The sequence below is a fragment of the Bombina bombina genome, chromosome 5 (genome assembly GCF_027579735.1).
Source record: "Bombina bombina isolate aBomBom1 chromosome 5, aBomBom1.pri, whole genome shotgun sequence".
Classification (NCBI taxonomy): Eukaryota; Metazoa; Chordata; class Amphibia; order Anura; family Bombinatoridae; genus Bombina; species Bombina bombina.
The window spans coordinates 458,095,199-458,113,628 of record NC_069503.1 but is presented as its reverse complement, the minus strand read 5'-3'; the positions used below and the strand labels follow the sequence as shown (position 1 = coordinate 458,113,628).

Genomic DNA, 18,430 nt, shown 5'->3' with positions numbered 1-18,430 from the left:
GTCCACAGCTGCATTCATTACTTTTGGGAAATAAGAACCTGGCCACCAGGAGGAGGCAAAGACACCCCAGCCAAAGATAATAGAACAAAGGAGGGCCCAATGGCACCACTGATTGTACATAAGGAATATAGTTATTGATACTTTTATATAGCAATTATATTTGGGGGAAGATGAAAAAATCTTCTATCCCACTTATGTCTATAGTATCATTGTTAGGTGCTGTGTACTGGTAAACTTGGAACAAAAATTGGGGATAGAAATCTCCAAAAAAATGTACACTTGGTTAGCACTCTAATTCCCTAATCTGGAATTTTTAACTGAGTTACAAGATTGCGGTTCATATGGATTGAATTTAAAACATAACTTTTATTAAACTATGTATTAAAATAAATGGAATGGACAATACATTTAAAAACCCAGGAATGATTCAACTAATAAAGGAATTCTGGACAGTGTTGTAATTAACCATGTAAATGGCTGCTATAATGTAAATAGCACTTATAAATAACTAGACTGGGATTTCAACCGATTCTATGCGTTATCAAGTTCTAATACTAGTGGGAGTAACCCACAAGATCGTTAAAACATTCATACATACAGTAAGTATTCTTAAGACAATATCAGGCTGTGTAGTGTGGTGGTTATGGTATCATGTGGTATACCATATACTTTAATATGGGGTTCTGTGTAATATTAATGCTCATTCAAAATTATCCCCAAATGGGTACACTGAGCTAAATATTGGTTGACCCCAGTACTGATATTAATGTCTCAATTGTATAAACTTTATAACTGATAACTTGATTCAGTGAGCTGATAGTAGACCCTGAGTTAATGAATTGTTAAACACCTTTATATGGGTGTCATCAGTCTACTAGTGGCTACCGTTAAAAATATTCAAGAATCTGGCTGATATCCAAATTGCTATAGTGTATTTATGGTTCTTTAAGTCTCTGAATTATTCCAAGTTCTGGTAGACCATTAAGTATTCACTGCAGCTCTTATAGCACAACAAGTGGATTGCTGATATGCCTTATTTGTGGAACTAGAGATGGTAAATCCCTATTCATCTGATATATATAGCTCCTTTGTAAACTAAGCAGCTGAATATAATAGAAGTAAACTTAGGCCATGATTATTGACCTATTATACGATCATATCGTCTAAGTAGGTCTCTAATATTGGTAATATGGATGTATCTTTTATAAGGAGCCTACAGTAAGATATAAAATGATTTATATAGGTCAATAAATGTGACTTGTTAATTCAGTATTATCAAAGTCACCCACTGCAGCTCCGTTGTTTTGCTGCAAATAAGTGTACTTCAGCCATAAATTAGATTAACAAAGCCAAAGCAAAAAGTTTTGAGTTCGTAACCACTTAGTTGCTTGGAGTATCTCAATGACAGCGTGTCAATAAGGATACTAAGTTTTTTCTTTTTTGGGAGTTAGTTCATCGCTAATAGAAAACTGACACAAACAATGATACAATGTCAGTGACTACCAACAGTAATAGTAATAATTTAACCACCTTGAAAACTGATTGTCTGTGGTTTAAATCAGTCTCCCACAATAATATCTTATTTCAATGTGTCTTCGCAGCGTTACTCGCCGTAATGTTTGTTAAATTAAAGCCATTAAGTCTGGCTTGTTAGTTAAGTATTAACTGCAAAGACTAAGTGAGCCACCGGTATACCGCTGCATTTAGTTATTACAAATAAGTCACCATTTAAATAACATAATCAAAGATTTCCTGAAAATTAAAACTAATATAACACTATAAGGAGCCCATTTTACTCCCAACCTCCCCTGACATGTTTCGCCGAGCAATTCGGCTTTCTCAAAGGGTTTTATGGAGGTGAAAACTTGGCGGGTATTTCAACCCACTGACTCCGCCTTTCTTTAGCTTGTCATGAATTTTTAGCAAATCCTGAATGGGGGTGTGTATGTTTACCTTTACCCACGTTAGCGGAGGATGCGTGATCATGCCTGTTACATTTACTTTGGAGAGCATTAGTTTACTGTTGGAATTTGAATATTGGATACATCGGTATGTATACAAATATACCTATTTATGTAAAAGACCATCTTTGTAATGGTGTAAATTGGTGTATTTATATAGTATTCATAATAAAAGGTCCAATCATTACACTGATTATTTAGCATAATCACAATTATCAATATCTAGAATAATTGATTTATCTTTTGACTTTGGATACATTTTTTAGGAAAATGGAATTATGTATCATACTAGAAGGATGCACTAATGTATATACACACGATGTAATATTATTTTAACATATATTTAATTATTATTGTGCATTAATATACATATGATATGGTTTAAAATATTAAAGAAAAATAATTTGAACACCTCAATTCAATCTACTGAATAACATTGTAGATACATATATTACTATACATTATGGTAACAATATATTTGACAGCCTTATAATGTGTAATAAGGAGTGTAATTTTTAAACTTGTGACCAATGTACTTATATAGTGCTTAAAGGGTAAATACGATGTGTTATCTTAGGGTGAATTTAACTTTTCTTAAAAGAAAGGAGTCTACTCTGAATAATATGTGTTATAGTGTTATAAACGTATCAACCTTAGTTAATTCAAATGAGTTTTTAATTCATTGTGAGTAATAGTGTTGATTCTAAACACAAATTGATTTTTTACAAAAAAAAATTTTGTAAAGATTATTGTGAGACATGGGGAGAAGGATTTTCTTACAAGAATCGATTAGAAGTGCACAATTGTTATTGTTGTGATAGTGTTTACATACTAGTGGTTCTGTTGAAAAATGTAATAATTAAGAGTGCCTTTTTTAAAAAAATATAAAATAACAAATTTTACTGGTCATTATAAAAGATTTTTTAAATTATTATAAATAATGAATTTAATTTGTTGGTAACGGATTTTATGTAATAGTAATATCTAGTTGGAGATGTATCTAGTATAAATTATTATAGGTGACAAATTTAATTTGTTTGTAACAAAATATTTGTAATATTAATTTCAAGTTGTAGATGTATCTAGTATAACCAAGATGTAGTTACATACTCATCCCAATAGTTCCATATATTTCAACAAAGATCATAATGGTTTGGTATGCTTGTATTTATTTTAGTAAGAATGTTTGTTTACTTATAGGTATGTAAAGTAATTATTGTGTGTTCATTCAGTCCTTCTGGTTGAACTGAGTTCATTAAAAAAATCCATCTACTTTCATGTTGTAGAAGATTTTTAGATAAATCCCCTCCTCTTATACCCAAACTGATCTTTTGAATTCCTGCACAGGTGAGTGAGGTGTTTTTCCCTTTATGGTACTTTAGAAAATGATAGGCCACTGACGTAAGATTTTTCTTGTCATGTAGGTCTTTCGCCGCGTTCTTTATATTACGAAGATGTTCTTGTAGGCGGGTTCGCAATTTGCGTGTCGTCATGCCTATGTATATTTTTGGGCATCCACATTTAAGCATATTTATTTATTATTCATATATCAGATGAATAGGGATTTACCATCTCTAGTTCCACAAATAAGGCATATCAGCAATCCACTTGTTGTGCTATAAGAGCTGCAGTGAATACTTAATGGTCTACCAGAACTTGGAATAATTCAGAGACTTAAAGAACCATAAATACACTATAGCAATTTGGATATCAGCCAGATTCTTGAATATTTTTAACGGTAGCCACTAGTAGACTGATGACACCCATATAAAGGTGTTTAACAATTCATTAACTCAGGGTCTACTATCAGCTCACTGAATCAAGTTATCAGTTATAAAGTTTATACAATTGAGACATTAATATCAGTACTGGGGTCAACCAATATTTAGCTCAGTGTACCCATTTGGGGATAATTTTGAATGAGCATTAATATTACACAGAACCCCATATTAAAGTATATGGTATACCACATGATACCATAACCACCACACTACACAGCCTGCTATTGTCTTAAGAATACTTACTGTATGTATGAATGTTTTAACGATCTTGTGGGTTACTCCCACTAGTATTAGAACTTGATAACGCATAGAATCGGTTGAAATCCCAGTCTAGTTATTTATAAGTGCTATTTACATTATAGCAGCCATTTACATGGTTAATTACAACTCTGTCCAGAATTCCTTTATTAGTTGAATCATTCCTGGGTTTTTAAATGTATTGTCCATTCCATTTATTTTAATACATAGTTTAATAAAAGTTATGTTTTAAATTCAATCCATATGAACCGCAATCTTGTAACTCAGTTAAAAATTCCAGATTAGGGAATTAGAGTGCTAACCAAGTGTACATTTTTTTGGAGATTTCTATCCCCAATTTTTGACCCCAGCCAAAGGCTTAAATACTCATCCCACTCCCCTCATCCCCCAGTTATTCTTTGCCTTTCGTCCCAGGAGGTTGGCAGAGAAGTGTCAGAAGTTTGTTTTGTCTCTTATGGAGGGTAGTACTCTTCGACATGGGATGAGAGTTTTAAGTAATCCTGTCGGCCTCTCAGTGAGAGCCTGGATGAAAGTTAGAGTCCGGAGATGCAGGAAGAGTCTTCCTGCGAAACCATCCCAACGCATATTAACAGCTCCACAAGCAATCGGCGTTGTCGAACTTCGCTCCGCTGCCTGCTTTCTTCTCTCACGTCCATGGCAGAGGCGATGCTACTATCCGTCACACTTGAAGGGCCGTGTTCCTGTTCCACGGCGTAGTTTCCGGTAAGATCGTTTCATGTTACTTCATGAATGTACTGTATCTTAATTGTTTCCTGTAAGGTACGATCCTCAGTGAGGCTCCTTTGGGTCTCAGAATCGAGGGTTAATATCTCCCGAGGGGGATTATTGAACAGGGTTTTTTTTTTATCATGTTTGTTTATGTGATTCAATCTGCTTATGTGTAGTGTTATCTGGGCTCTTGGCTAGAACATAGGGACCTTTGGAAGTGATGCAACCTTATGGTTGGGCACGCTTTTTTTGGACTGTACGGTTCACCTTGTGACTGGACGTGTTTACGTTCTGGTCTTCCATTTCCGCATTCCTGACCATGTGGCGACTGAAAAATTTGGGTTACAATTTGCTAGTGTCTGGTTCTAGGAGGTGGTGAGTGCCCCAACCATTGTGAGTGTTGGGTGCCGTTTAGATTTTTCTTTAGGCCATATTAATATATTCTCTATCCAGTTATGGAGGATTCTGATGCTGAGACTGTTCAATTTTCAGATTCTTCAACTTGTGAAGAATGCGAATTGGCCCCGTTGACACAGGTCAATCAGTTATGTTCGATATGCCGTATTGGAGCGCCTTGTTCCTTGGGCTCGGGGAATCAAGGGTCCGCTGAGCCATCCGCCTCTGGGGGGTTCTGTCTTTCGAGAGGCGAGTTCCCTACCACTCCCTACAACTACACAACCCGGGTAACTCAGATTATGTTTATCCCTCCTTGCAGGGCGGCTTGTTCCCCCGGAGGTTGCTGCTCATTTTCGCTTACATATATTTTTGATGATTATGCATCTGCAAAGCCCAGACGTTTATTTGCGTTTGTGCCCGATTGTCCTGGGTCTCCTGGCCTTGGGTGGCGCTATACAGTTCCCTGTGGGTGTAGCTGTCCCTGAGTGTTGTGCCTTTCGTTACAGAATAGCGCGCCTTCGCGTTTTACTCAGACACGTTTTTGAGTTATTAGAGGATCCTATCCTTAACGGATACGGGAATCCGCAGTATTCTGCTTCAAATGGTTCACCTCATTAGACATGTGGGGATGGCGTAATCTCCTGATTGTCGGTTGTTGAGATCCTTCCCAGTTTTTGTTGGAAGATCAGGGTTCCATTTGGCTGGTCCTGCGGGTATGCCTGTTCTCTTCTTGCACGTTTGCCTATGGGCTGCTTTATATTTTCTTTTATCCGGTTAGGATGACTTTTGATTTGATTATGTTAGTCCTATGTTTGTCTGTTATCCTCTTCCCCTCTGAGGGAGACTTTAGGCAGCTTGAAAGTTATGGCCCTGTTGCAGGCTGGTCCTGCTTGATTTCAGATCTTCTGTCTCGTGGCCTGTTAAGATACGTGGCGCCTGTTCGGTCTGGCTGGTCCGGTCGAGGCCCAGAGTGCTTACTTTATTATTTGTGTTTCTTTTACAAGTTTCAGCTAAGCATTCTAATGAGGACTCGTGGGTCCGTGAGGCTGGAAGGATTGTTTCAGTCTTTATGAGCCTTCAAGTTGGTTGACTGGGTCAGCGGCGTTCCGCTGCGTCACTCCGTTTGCTTCCGATTCTCTCTGGACCTAGAGTTTTCTTCCACAAGTGGGGATTGGAGGTGTAGCTCCTTTTTATTCCTAGGGCTTCCGAAGGCCAAACGGTTTGGCCTTCGGAAGCCCTAGGAATTGTCCTGTGGGACGTGTTCCTTCCGTGGTTCTCTGGTTGGTGAGATCCCCAGGTGGGTTAGGTCTCCTTAGGGGGCCCTGGGTTTTCTTTCGGGAGAGGATTGTTCTCTTCTTGATACCCTTTGGATTTTGTCCGTTCCTCCACGTGAGTTAGATCTCCTTTGGGGCCCTGAATTTCCCTTTGAGAGAGTTATTTTGGACTCTGCTTGGGATTTTCCCAGATCTGGGGATGATCCGCATCCTTGGTGGTACTCCTTTGTCTCGTATGGTGAGGGGGAGACTAGCTTTTGATCGAGTGACCTTCTCCTCGTGGTATTCCCTTGCTTTGGTCGTCTTGTGGCAGTCAAATGCCTATGGACTTTAGTGTCTTGGTTTGAGATGCCTTAGCTCCTTTGGAGCGTTGGACTTTGGCAAGGGGTGGTCTCTTCCTTGGTTCAGGACATGCAAGGTGTTCTCGTTCTCCTGTATATTACATTAATATTGCCATGTGGGTCTGTTTTCTATGTCAGACAGGGTGTTTCAATTTCCGGGATTGTGTTTGTTTTACACAATTGGGGGGCTCAAACCTGTCATCGCCCTGGATTTTCCGGTTGCTGAGGCTTTTGCTCAGCGTTTTTCCTTGGGGATCCAGTTGATGGTGTCTCAAAATAACTTAGTGGGAATCTATGCTTCCTTGAAAGCTGAAGGTCAAGGATTCCAATCAAGCTGTGGCTATGTGTTCTTCATAATACATGTCTTACAAATATCCTTGTCTAGAGCACCATTAACCGGTCTTGCAAGATCTAGGGCAGGTTCAGGGTTTTCCTGTTCCGGGAATTTGAGCTATGACCTTTGGTCTGGCTAGTAGATCTGGTCACGATTGGCCAGATTTCCTGTGTGTCCCTATTCATTGACTTTGCCTACGCTCAATGAATGGTTTCCCTTGGACTGTTTGCTGAAGTAACCTGATGGCTTCGCAGTTCTGCAGGCGAGGGGTTATAGGGTAACCGCTGCAGTTAATGCACCCTTCTGTGCGCTAAGTTTTCAGGGGATTCCTTCCAGGTTCATATGTGTTGAAGACTGCTCTCTTATTCAGCCTGTGGCCTTGGGCCTCGTGGGCAGGCGCTCTGCCTCTAATGGCCCCCTTTTTCTTATGGAGACCTTGTTTAGGACTTTTCCTAGATTCAGGGGATGGAGCAGATGGTCTAACCTATTTTGAGAGAGGCATGCTCTCGGGGTTGTTCTGTTCTATTTGGAGTCTTGCTGGCTCCACGTCGAGATGGGCCTTGCTAGATTCTTCTGGGTCTTCGGCAATGTCGACTGTCTTATGGAGTTTCGGGGGGGGGGGGGGGTTCAAGACCTCGGTGGAATGGCTGAAGACATTTTTTTCCACTTTTTGTGAGCGGTTGCCGGGGTTCTTCTGTTCCCCTGTTTTTGGACCTACTGACGCTTGGGCTGGCCTGGCTGGGAGTAGGTCCTGAGATGTTGTTCCTCAGGGGTGTAATAGGCCTAGTTGAGGTTCTACTAGAGGGTCTCCTCTGTCTTGGAGTTTTTACAATCCAATATCTTGTTTTGCCGCATTTTACTTCTTAGTAAAGTTTTCTCTCTCTGATAATGGCTGCGTGTTCTTGTCTCGGGTGTTTACATCGTCAGGGTCTGCTACACCTATTTGTGTTGAATACTTCAGTATCTCAGTGCTGACGACTTGAGGATAAAGTCTTCATTTGTCGTTTTGGTGCTGTTCAGATGCCCGGTCCTAGACCTCATGTATATTGGTCTGGGCATTACCTCCCCTTATTTGTTAGACCCATTGGGTCTTTATGAGCTGGGCTCGTTGTAGGAGTCTTCCTTTACGGAATTTGTGGTGTCATTTTCGATTTCCTTTGATTTTTTTTCTTGCCCTGTCCCTTTGGGAGTGTAGGACTGGTGTTCACTTTGCTAGTAAGGGGTGTGTGATTGGGGATTGTCTCCTGGAGGACTGTTGGCTCAGTGGGTCTGATTTTACAGTCTCTAGCTAGGCTCCGGACGATCTGTGGGCCAGTGTCCTTGGGGCTTTTTCCTCTCAATGTTCTCGGCTTTGGACGAAGCAGGGTTTTGTTGGGTAGTGGTTTTAGGCCTGGTGCCCTCAGAATGGGCCGCCTCTTGTACCCTCCCGTCTTTGCATTCAGTGTCCTCTATAGCTTGGGTATTGTTTTCCCAAAAGTAATGAATGCAGCTGTGGACTCTCTCCATTTATGAAGAAAAGGATAAATTATGCTTACCTGATAATTTTCTTTTCTTCAGAAGGAAAGAGTCCACAGCTCCCCACCCGTATTTTTTTATGTAGGGCGTCTGTATTTTTATTCTTCTGGCACCTTTTCACCTGATATTCCTTCTACTGTTCCTTGTTCCTCTGCAGAATGACTGGGGGATGAGGGGAGTTGGAGGAGTATTTAAGCCTTTGGCTGGGATGTTTTTGCCTCCTCCTGGTGGCCAGGTTCTTATTTCCCAAAAGTAATGAATGCAGCTGTGGACTCTTTCCATCTGAAGAAAAGAAAATGATCAGGTAAGCATAATTTATGTTTTTATCTATTTATTTGTTTGTTTAGAAATACACCAAAAATATATTATGTTTCTTGTCAGCAATTTCTTCATGTACCTTTTCTTTTAGGGTGGTTATCGTAGTTTTCAAGGGGACTTTGATGAAGTAGACAGTATATTCACTCCTTCAAAAAATGTGAATGAAGTTGTCCCACCTACACCAGCATTTCCAGTTTCACCAGAAACACCATATGGTAAGTATAAAATTTACTTGCCAGTCTGACAAAAAAATCCATGTCTTAGTTTTTCTTCTTCATTGTGTAACATTTTATATATATATTTATTTATTTATAGTAAAAACACCAAACTTTTCTGGAATAATTGAGGCCGGGCACCAGATCTGTAAACCTACAGATATGTACAGATCAAGGCCTGGTAAGCAATTAAAAGCTACTATGTTTTTTGAGTGTTGTGTTAACATATAACGGTATATATTTTTTCTTTTTAATAAAGGATGTTCCCATGCTGAAAAATAAACATTTTTGCTTTTAGGCTTGTGGAACAAGTCGTTTTCTTCTCACACAGATTTTCAGGCATTTTTTGATTCAAAAATATATTTTATTATGTATAAATAGTGATTGTTTTTATGTAGAACTTTGTGTTTATTGTCCCTTTAAATGTTTAAAAGGACACTAAAGTCAAAGTTAAGATTTAATGATTCAGATAGAATCATGAATACAAAATATATATATATCGGGTTGTATGGTGCAGCCCCTTTGGATGAACCATATGCCAGTCAAATTGAAAGTAATGAAAGTTTCACAGTATGGTGTCCGAAGCGCAGGTAACGGAGCAGGATTAAAATAAATTTTAATAAAAATAATTCAAATTGGGCAATTATTTTGGCATCTATATATGTAACAATCATATCATATTTAAAAAGTAATCTCATCTATGTAAATTTACCATCATTTTAAAGGGGCATGAAACTCAATTTTTTTCTTTCACGATTTAGAAAGAGCATGCAATTTTAAACACTTTTCTAATTTACTTCTATTATCTAAGTTGCTTCATTCACTTGGTATCCTTTGTTTAAAAGCATTTCTAAATAGGCTTGGTAGCTTCTGATTGGTGGCTACCCATAGATGCCTTGTGTGATTGGCTCACCCATGTGCATTGCTATTTCTTCAACAAAGGATATCTAAAGAATGGAGTAAATTAGACAATAGAAGTAAATTAGAATGTTGTTTAAAATTGTTTTCTCTATATGAATCCTTAAAGAAAAATGTTGGGTTTCATGTCCCTTTAAGCCTTGTTATATCTGGTCCTTTGGTTAGAAGAAGAAATGCCAGAACGTATTTGCCAGTAGTTGCGCACTGCCTCTCCATAATTGCAGCACACAGAGTACCCACCCACCTGTCTCTTCCTTGCAGTTGACAGCTAAAGTTTAGACCTGCAGCTTGTTCTCATTCGTGTTCTGTCTAATGTTAGTGTGTATACATGTAGGTGTGTGGTCCTTGCACAATGATATAAATCTTTCTAAACTAATTGTTCATACAATGTTTGTTATATAGCCTACGGGTTCAGTTACTAACTATATAAAAGCAACTCTTTTTGTTCGCAACTCATCATTGCCATTTTACACGGATTTTAAGTAAATAAAATATCTTACCAAAAACTGAATATCTTGATGGGTATTAATGTTTTTGTTCCATAATTGCTAATTACACATCATATATTTTCTCATTCGTCTTTAGTGAGAGAGGTCACGGTGGGAGCATATAAAGTGCATATTGTAACTGTAATCTTAAATTACAAAGAGGTTTACACAGAAAATACACAGCTTTATCAGCATGAATGTGAGCTTTGTTAAAGTTCATTCAATAAAAATTACATTAAAATGACTTGCAAACACTTATGGCATTGAGTACAAAATCTCATGTTACTATTTGAATGGACTGTATTCTTACTAGCTGAGTGTTCATTGTTTAACTAAGAATAAAGCTTCTTACTTAAAGGGACACAATGCAAGACATTTTCCCTTAAAGGGGCATACTACTTGATTATTTGTATTGTTTAAAAAGATAGATAACGCCTTTACTGCCCATTCCCCAGCTTTGCGCAACTAACTTTATAACCTTTAAATCTCTGCCTGTTTCTAAGCTCCTTCAGGAGGCCTCTTATCTCAGTGCATTTTATTAGCTTTTCATGGCCAGACAGGGCTAGTTCATGTGTGCCATTTAGATACCATTGTGCACACTGTGTAGTTATGCAGGAACCAGCACTAATTTGCTAAAAGTTTGTAAATATCACCGAGGTAAGGGGCAGTCTGCAGAGAAAAATACATTAATATAACAGTGTTGATTATTCAAACCTAGGTAATGGGCAATAAAGGAATTATCTATATGTTTAAATAATACAAATTTTCAAGTGTTCTCAATGACTTGTATATCAGCTACATAGTATTAAATGTATTGGAAATCAATACTTTACTTTTATTCTGGCAAATCAGATAGCTGGTTTTGGCCAATGAAACAACCACCCATGATGACGATTTCACTACCTAAGTATTGGCCTTTGTGCATATAGAGAGATAAGAAAAGCTGTATGCTTTTCCTGTAGACTCTGTCCATTCCTCATACCTTTAATACTCTGCAGCTGGTATAAGTAATTAAAAATTAAGTTTTCATGATTCAGGCAGAGCATGATATTTAAAAAAATAATATAAAATTGTTTTGTCTTCCTTTACCAAAGTATGCACATTTTCTGAGCTTCTACTGAGCGTGTGCAAAAGTTCACAGTATATACGTATATGAGCCTGTGATTGGCTGATGGCTTTCATATGATACAGGAGACAGAGCTTAAAAGGTGTTATTGCATTGTGTTTATATTATGCATATGCTGGATATGCAATTCTACTTTATTTAATGTGCATTAAAACTAATTAAAGGGACAGTAAACACCTTGTATCTCTGAAGAAGCGCGTCTGGTGGCACAGGAAACGCATCAGATCTAACAAGTTGGTATGACATAGAATTGAATATGATGGTTATATACTGTCTGCAATAAACCTTACACTTTTTACTTGCACTAAGGTGATGTCTGCACGTTTCCTTATATTTGAAACACCTTATAAGTACTGTACAAGATATTTATGTTGTGTTGCTATACAGTAATAGATCAGCCAAGTCTAAGCATTTTTTAGATCTTTTTTTTTTCTGCTATTGTTTTTCAATAGTAAAACTCCACTCACCATTTGCCTTATTTGGAGGAGCCAATCCAGGCTTGAGTCTGAGAAAAACAAGGCTAACCATGGTTAGAAAGTTAGTATAGAGCAGTGTTTTTCAACCAGTGTGTCCCGTGGCACACTAGTGTGCTGTGAGAGATCCTCAGGTGTGCCACGGCAGACTGACAACAGTGTGACATATTTTTTAAACTTTGCTTGTTTTTTACTCCCAGTGAAGGAGTAGTTTGTAGGAGGCATGGCATAACAGCACAATACATACAGTATGTGTGTGTATGTGTATATATATATATATATATATATGCTGTATTAGGCTACAATGTGTGATTTTTTTTAAATTTTGGGATGGTGGTGTGCCACAGGATTTTTTAATGTAAAAAAGTGTGCCACGGCAAAAAAAAGGTTAAAAATCACTGGTATAGAGTACATTGTTGTGCAGTTAAAGCCAATTAGGAAAAAAATATGTAGCAAGGCTAACCCTGAGCAGGGTGCATTTTAAGTTCTGAAAATATTCAGAACTAAATTACATAAAAAAAAGGGACTAAAATAAATCATGAGATTATAATGTAAAGTTTTTTCATTACGCATAACTCAACATTTTGTATAAAAATCTGAAAGGGTATACTATTCCTTTAAGGGGAATCAAATTGTTCAGCACGCTGACTATTTAAAGGGCCATTAGAATTTAAAAATTACATGCTCCAATCTGTTAGAGCATGTCATTTTAAGACTATCGACCTTGCAGCACTATGTGTGTAACTCTTGCAATAGGGTTAAACACAAAGTACAAATACAGCTCGGGACTTGCGGTGCACTCCTGGTCCCGAGCAGAAAATGCCGCTGGTTCAATTAGCAGCACTGGTTGTGCATCTGAGTCTTACGACCAGCAATGCTGATTGATCAGCAGTGCACCGCGAGTCACAAACAGATTCTACTGTGTGTTTAACCCCATTGAAGGGGTTAAACACACAGTGCTGCAGGTCAATAGTCTTAAAATGACATGCTCTAACAGATAAGAGAATGCATGTTTTCTACTATAATGGCCCCTTAACTCTTTCTGACTTACCCATTTCATTCACTCCTCTATAGTGCAGCAGAACTAGCAGTAGTTGTGTGACCTGCTTAGAGAGTTTGCAAGTACTTTATTTCCTAACAATATGTGTGAAACGTTCCTAGTGATTAACCGTTTGGGGGATTTGCATAATTTTTAGGTCTTCCTTATGTAAGATTATGATTTTCTTATTAAGATTCCAGCAATGCAATACTGTTAATGTATATAAATGTGCCTGATGGAAAGAGTAGCAAATATACCATTGGACAGGTGGCCAGGGCCGGTGCTAGGATTTTTGGCTACACAGGCAAAGTCACATTTTGTAAACCAGTTCTGTTGTTCTTGGGCAAACAATTGTGTAAGAGCAGGGCCTGTCAATCACCTCAAAAGAGTAAGTTTGAGGGGATTTATCTCTGCCACCTAGGATAAGTAACAGAGACTTCTGCTTAGATTTTTGGTTGCAGACTCACCCTTGCATGCCTGAACTGGAAGTTCTCAGAAGCTGTGAATATATCTTGATACATTTTCCCACAACTATACATTTTTCAAGCGCTACAATCAGTAGCAGACCTAACAAAGGGCCCTGGTGTAAAAAAAATGTTGGGCCCCCCATAGGTGACTCAGTAGTAAACAATAGTAATAATATACATGCTGTTCTATATAATGATTTTGAGGATAGACCTGCAAACTGCACTAATAAAAGGCTCCCCTGCATTAGGATTGTGCACATATTCTGCACACTCCTGTTGTATAGGCAGGCTGTTATGGGCCCCCTCCAGCACTTGGGCCCTGGTGCCACTGCACCTGTTGCACCAATGGTAGTTCCACCCCTGGCTACAATAAATCACATTAACTTGTGGGGGTGTAGTACTGGCAAGTTTTGGCCAGGGGACCAGTATAACTCACATTTATTTTGGACAGGTTTAACTGTATAGTGATAATGAACATTTATACATTAATAAACTGAACATTCTGCACCAATAACATCTATGCCGCTCCGTATAATGATGTTGAAGGTTCATACACTAAAAAACAGAACATTCTCTGTATAATGATGGGTGCCTATACATTGATGATGAGGCCTCTGTCATCATCAGACATCATGCAGGAGAAGATAGTGCCAAGTGCCCTTCATCCCCAGTAATACTTATTAGGCTGTGGCTGCAGACTGGTCCCACTGCTGTTACTGGCTCCACTAACTTTTATGAAGGCTACTAAAGTTTTCCAGAGAGCGCAAGAAATGTGCAGTGAGATATTTCCGCTAGATGCTTCCAGTTGTTCTGGTTGACTTACACTCCCTGCCTTCCTATGTTTCAGGTGAGTCCCATCCTATTCTCGCCATTATGCCGCTACATATGGCCCCTACTATGAAGCCCAAGTTAGGCAGTTTACATATTTTGCACTCCTGAAGGGGAGTCCTAATGCAGTTGACTAGTCTGCCTCTATTGTAGCACCGGCCCTGCAGGTGGCAAACATTATTCAAACTGTTTCAGCTATGCGCATTCCATCAAAAGATACTAGAAAATATACAAAATGGTTACTGGGAGAAGTTTTTACAACTGTTGAGTCATTAGGGCTGATTTATCAATGTCTGGCGGACATCGCTGAATGTCGTGAGCATACGCTATTGGCATTTCACATTGCACAAGCAGTTCTGGTGAACAGCTTGTGCAATGCCACCCCCTGCAGGTTCACGGCCAATTGGCCGCTAGCAGGAGGTGTCAATGAACCCAATCGTATACGATTGGGCGGATTGCAGACCTCAGCCTCAGAGGAGGTGTATGAGTTAAGAGGCAGCGGTCTTAAGACATCTGCTTCTTAACTCCTCTTTCCGGCGAGCCTGAAGGCTCACGCAGAAACAGCTACATTGGGGCCGATTCGGGCAATGGTAAATCGGCCCCATTGAGTTTATTAAATAAAATACTACATGAATAAGTCCAAAATATTGTACCAGTAGCGAGAACCCAAAATTAACTTTCAAAGACTCCATGTTTATTATATTATTATATACGTACTTTATGGTCTCCAGTTTTTCCTTTTGATAGCATTGCTTTCTCAGAGTTTAAGAAGTGGAAAAGAAAATTATTCTTGTTCCATCCTGGCAATGCAGAATATCACATTTGGTAAATACTAAAAACACATACGCTTTTAATATCTTTGTAGTTCTTCTGGGTATATATTTTCCAACATGTCAAATGTGCTGGAAGTTAGATTTTTAGGTAAGATAATTTCGTTTACGTTATGTAAAGTAATAGGCCTTTATTTTGTTAGCGAATTTAGTTACAGAATTTAAATCTCTTTAATATCAGGAAAAATATGTTTGTCAGTGCATTCAAAAGTTACTAACCAGGGGGACATTTATTTTAAAAGCATTTTTATTAAGTAAACTATAGAAATTATACATATTAATATCAGTAAACTTAATAAGCTTTTGCACAAATTAGAATACTTCTAATTAAAAAGGTAACATTTACGAACATTTGTGAAAAAGAATGTCCTATTCTGAAATATAATGAGCTTATCCTTCACAATTTAGATGTGGCAAGAAACCATAAAGATTATTTTGAAGACACAAACTAATTCAAATAACAGCTTTTTACCCATATTTCACAATTAAGAAAAGTTTACTGAATAAATTAAGCCAGGGCTTGGCAAATCCTCTGAGACATGGCTTCTAAAAAAAATCTTTTCCCTTCTGACTTTTCACTGCCTATTTACAAACTCAGAATATTTTTTGGGCTTCTGTTATAGTGGTTCTCAAAACTCTATAAATAATACTATTGTAGATTAAAGTGATGGTAAATCCAAGTAATTAACAAACGCTAGGATTTGCCATCACTAAAAATAAACTCTAGTTTCTGTCATCAATTACTAAACTCACCCTTTCTGTTCTGAAGTATATCGCTAAATTAAGCGTCACGGCACAGCGCTCCTTTGCCAATAAGGTGACTTTTCCACCTTTTAGCTTTGCAAGGATGCCAGTTGACATGCACGGATATACAGTAAGTTTAGAGGTGGAAACGGCAGCTCATTGAAGAAGAGTGCTGTGACTTGGGTGGACGGATGCGCTGATTTTAGCGATATACATCGGCACAGAAAGGGTGAGTTTAGCACCCGTTTTTTTTAGTAATTGATGACAGAAACTAGAGTTTATTTTTAGTTATGGTAAAGCCTAGCGTTTGTTAAACAATTGGATTTATCATCACTTTAAACCTAAATAGACGAACCTCATTAATGATTTTGTTTTTAATAGCATTTTTTTTTCATCCCAAACACAGAACAGTTATTACTATTAAGCCGTTGTAGAGGAATCAATATTGATATGTGTATTCCTTGGGGACAGTAGAGACAGCAATGTTTCTCTTTGGTGCTTCCTATTGGACAGCAATTTAAATGCCCTTACAATCCAAACAGAAGCTCTGGTCTCTACATAAATGGATTGCTATTAGTTAAAATAATTTAATTGGAGAGCTGCCTACAATTTTGAATACAAACACAAGTCCCTATTGATTAAATCAATATGGCACCCTGTGCCAGAATAAATACATCTAAATGAATCTACTAATATGATTGGAATTTGGTTCTAAAATAGTGTGTTAAATGTCGCGTTCCAAACATAAACTAAAATAATAAAAATAGAAAAACAAATATTTAAAGAATATCTTTTCACTGTTAAATTGAATGGTAAATATTTTTTTCTCTTTTTTTCTCTCTCTTTTTTTCATGTCAGATCCACATTGAATAGTAGCTCATTTCCTGAGCATATCCTATTTTGTTGTTCTACTTCTCTATAGTTGACAAATGAACAATTTTTAGAGGAAATGAACCGTCAGTCAACACCTGACATTTTCCTGGATATGTACAATTTCTTAAAGGGACAGTATACACTCATTTTCATATAACTGCATGTAATAGACACTGCTATAAAGAATAATATGCACAGATACTGATATAAAAATCTAGTATAAAACGGTTTAAAAACTTACGTAGAAGCTCTCAGTTTAACTCTGTTGAAAAGGTAACTGGAAAGCCCACTGCAAGTGGGAAATAAGACACTCCCCCCCTCCCCCTTCTTTTGCATATGAAAAGACCCTTTACACAAACAGGAGCAAGCTGCAGAAGGTATCTGTTGGTATTCTCCTAAAACTTTGGGGCTTGGTTAGGAGTCTGAAAATCAGAACAATGTTATTTAAGAATAAAGAAAACTATACATTAAAAAAAAAAAAACAACAACAACTTTATGGGCTATATAAATAGATCTACAAAACATTTATGCAAAGAAAAAATGAGTGTATAATGTCCCTTTAAAGCTGTATTTTTGTTTTGAGTGAGTTAGCTGAAATCCCTACATTTTTTAAACATTTTAGGTAATTGAAAAAACCAAAATGCATAAATAGTAACAAGAATATTTTTTTTAAACATAATATGAGTCTAGATTACATCTCTTCTTTTTAGGTTAAAAAAGGCATTATGGGTATGTATTTGTATGTGTGTCTGTATGTGTCGTTGTGTGGGTGTATGTATTTGTGTTTGTGTGTTTATTTGTGTGTGTTTGTGTGGGTGTCTTTGTATTTGTATGTGACTTTGTGTTTGTATGTGTGTGTGTCTTTGTATTTGTGTGTGTGTGTGTGCCTTTGTGTGTGTGTGTGTGTGTGCATTTGTGTGTGTGTGTGTGTGTTTGTGTGTGTGTGTATGAGAGCTGGAAACGGAGTAGATGAATTCTGAGACGGAAAAATGAGGCGGAGTTTTAGCTGAGAATGAATGCAGGGGGGGGGGAAATCTGGCAGTGACAGCAAAGAGACTAAAGTAGACAATCACTGAATTCTTTTCCAGCTGCATGGAGAAAACCACTCCAGTCTCTGTAAAACTGTACAACCATTTAGAACGTAGACGGCTTTACCCTTGCCCTTCTAATGACTGCTTATATTATCCCTCTCTTAGAATGTTTATTTCACAGTGTCTAAGGGGGTGGAGGAAATGAGACCCTTGTAAGATGGGAAGCAGTAGGAGCTCCCTAGCCTGAGTGGCTGTTGAGGGAAACAAACGGATTTGCTGTGCACAGGATTTTTGTCTTGTTGCTGGAGTTTTTTTCCCCCCTCTCTTTCTGCTTTCATTTGCCGAATGTCCCACTGCCATGTCTGCATCATTTGGTAGGTTTGTCTCCTTTTTTCACTTCATTAATGTTGTCTGGAGTTTTTTTGTTTTTTTTTAACAGCTTGCAAAATGTATTTTTGTTTATTGGTCTTTTGGGTTTCACGTATTCTGCT

General features: G+C 37.9%; 1 protein-coding gene across 1 annotated transcript in view; it reads left to right on the top strand.

The window, feature by feature from the left end:
- The window catches only part of TNS3 (tensin 3), a 588,043-nt gene that overhangs the window by 489,765 nt on the left and 79,848 nt on the right, over positions 1–18,430 (top strand). The window contains exons 20-21 of the mRNA XM_053714333.1: positions 8,999–9,122; positions 9,223–9,303. Coding sequence (XP_053570308.1) covers positions 8,999–9,122; positions 9,223–9,303 — 205 coding nt within the window. The remainder of the gene's footprint in view (positions 1–8,998; positions 9,123–9,222; positions 9,304–18,430) is intronic.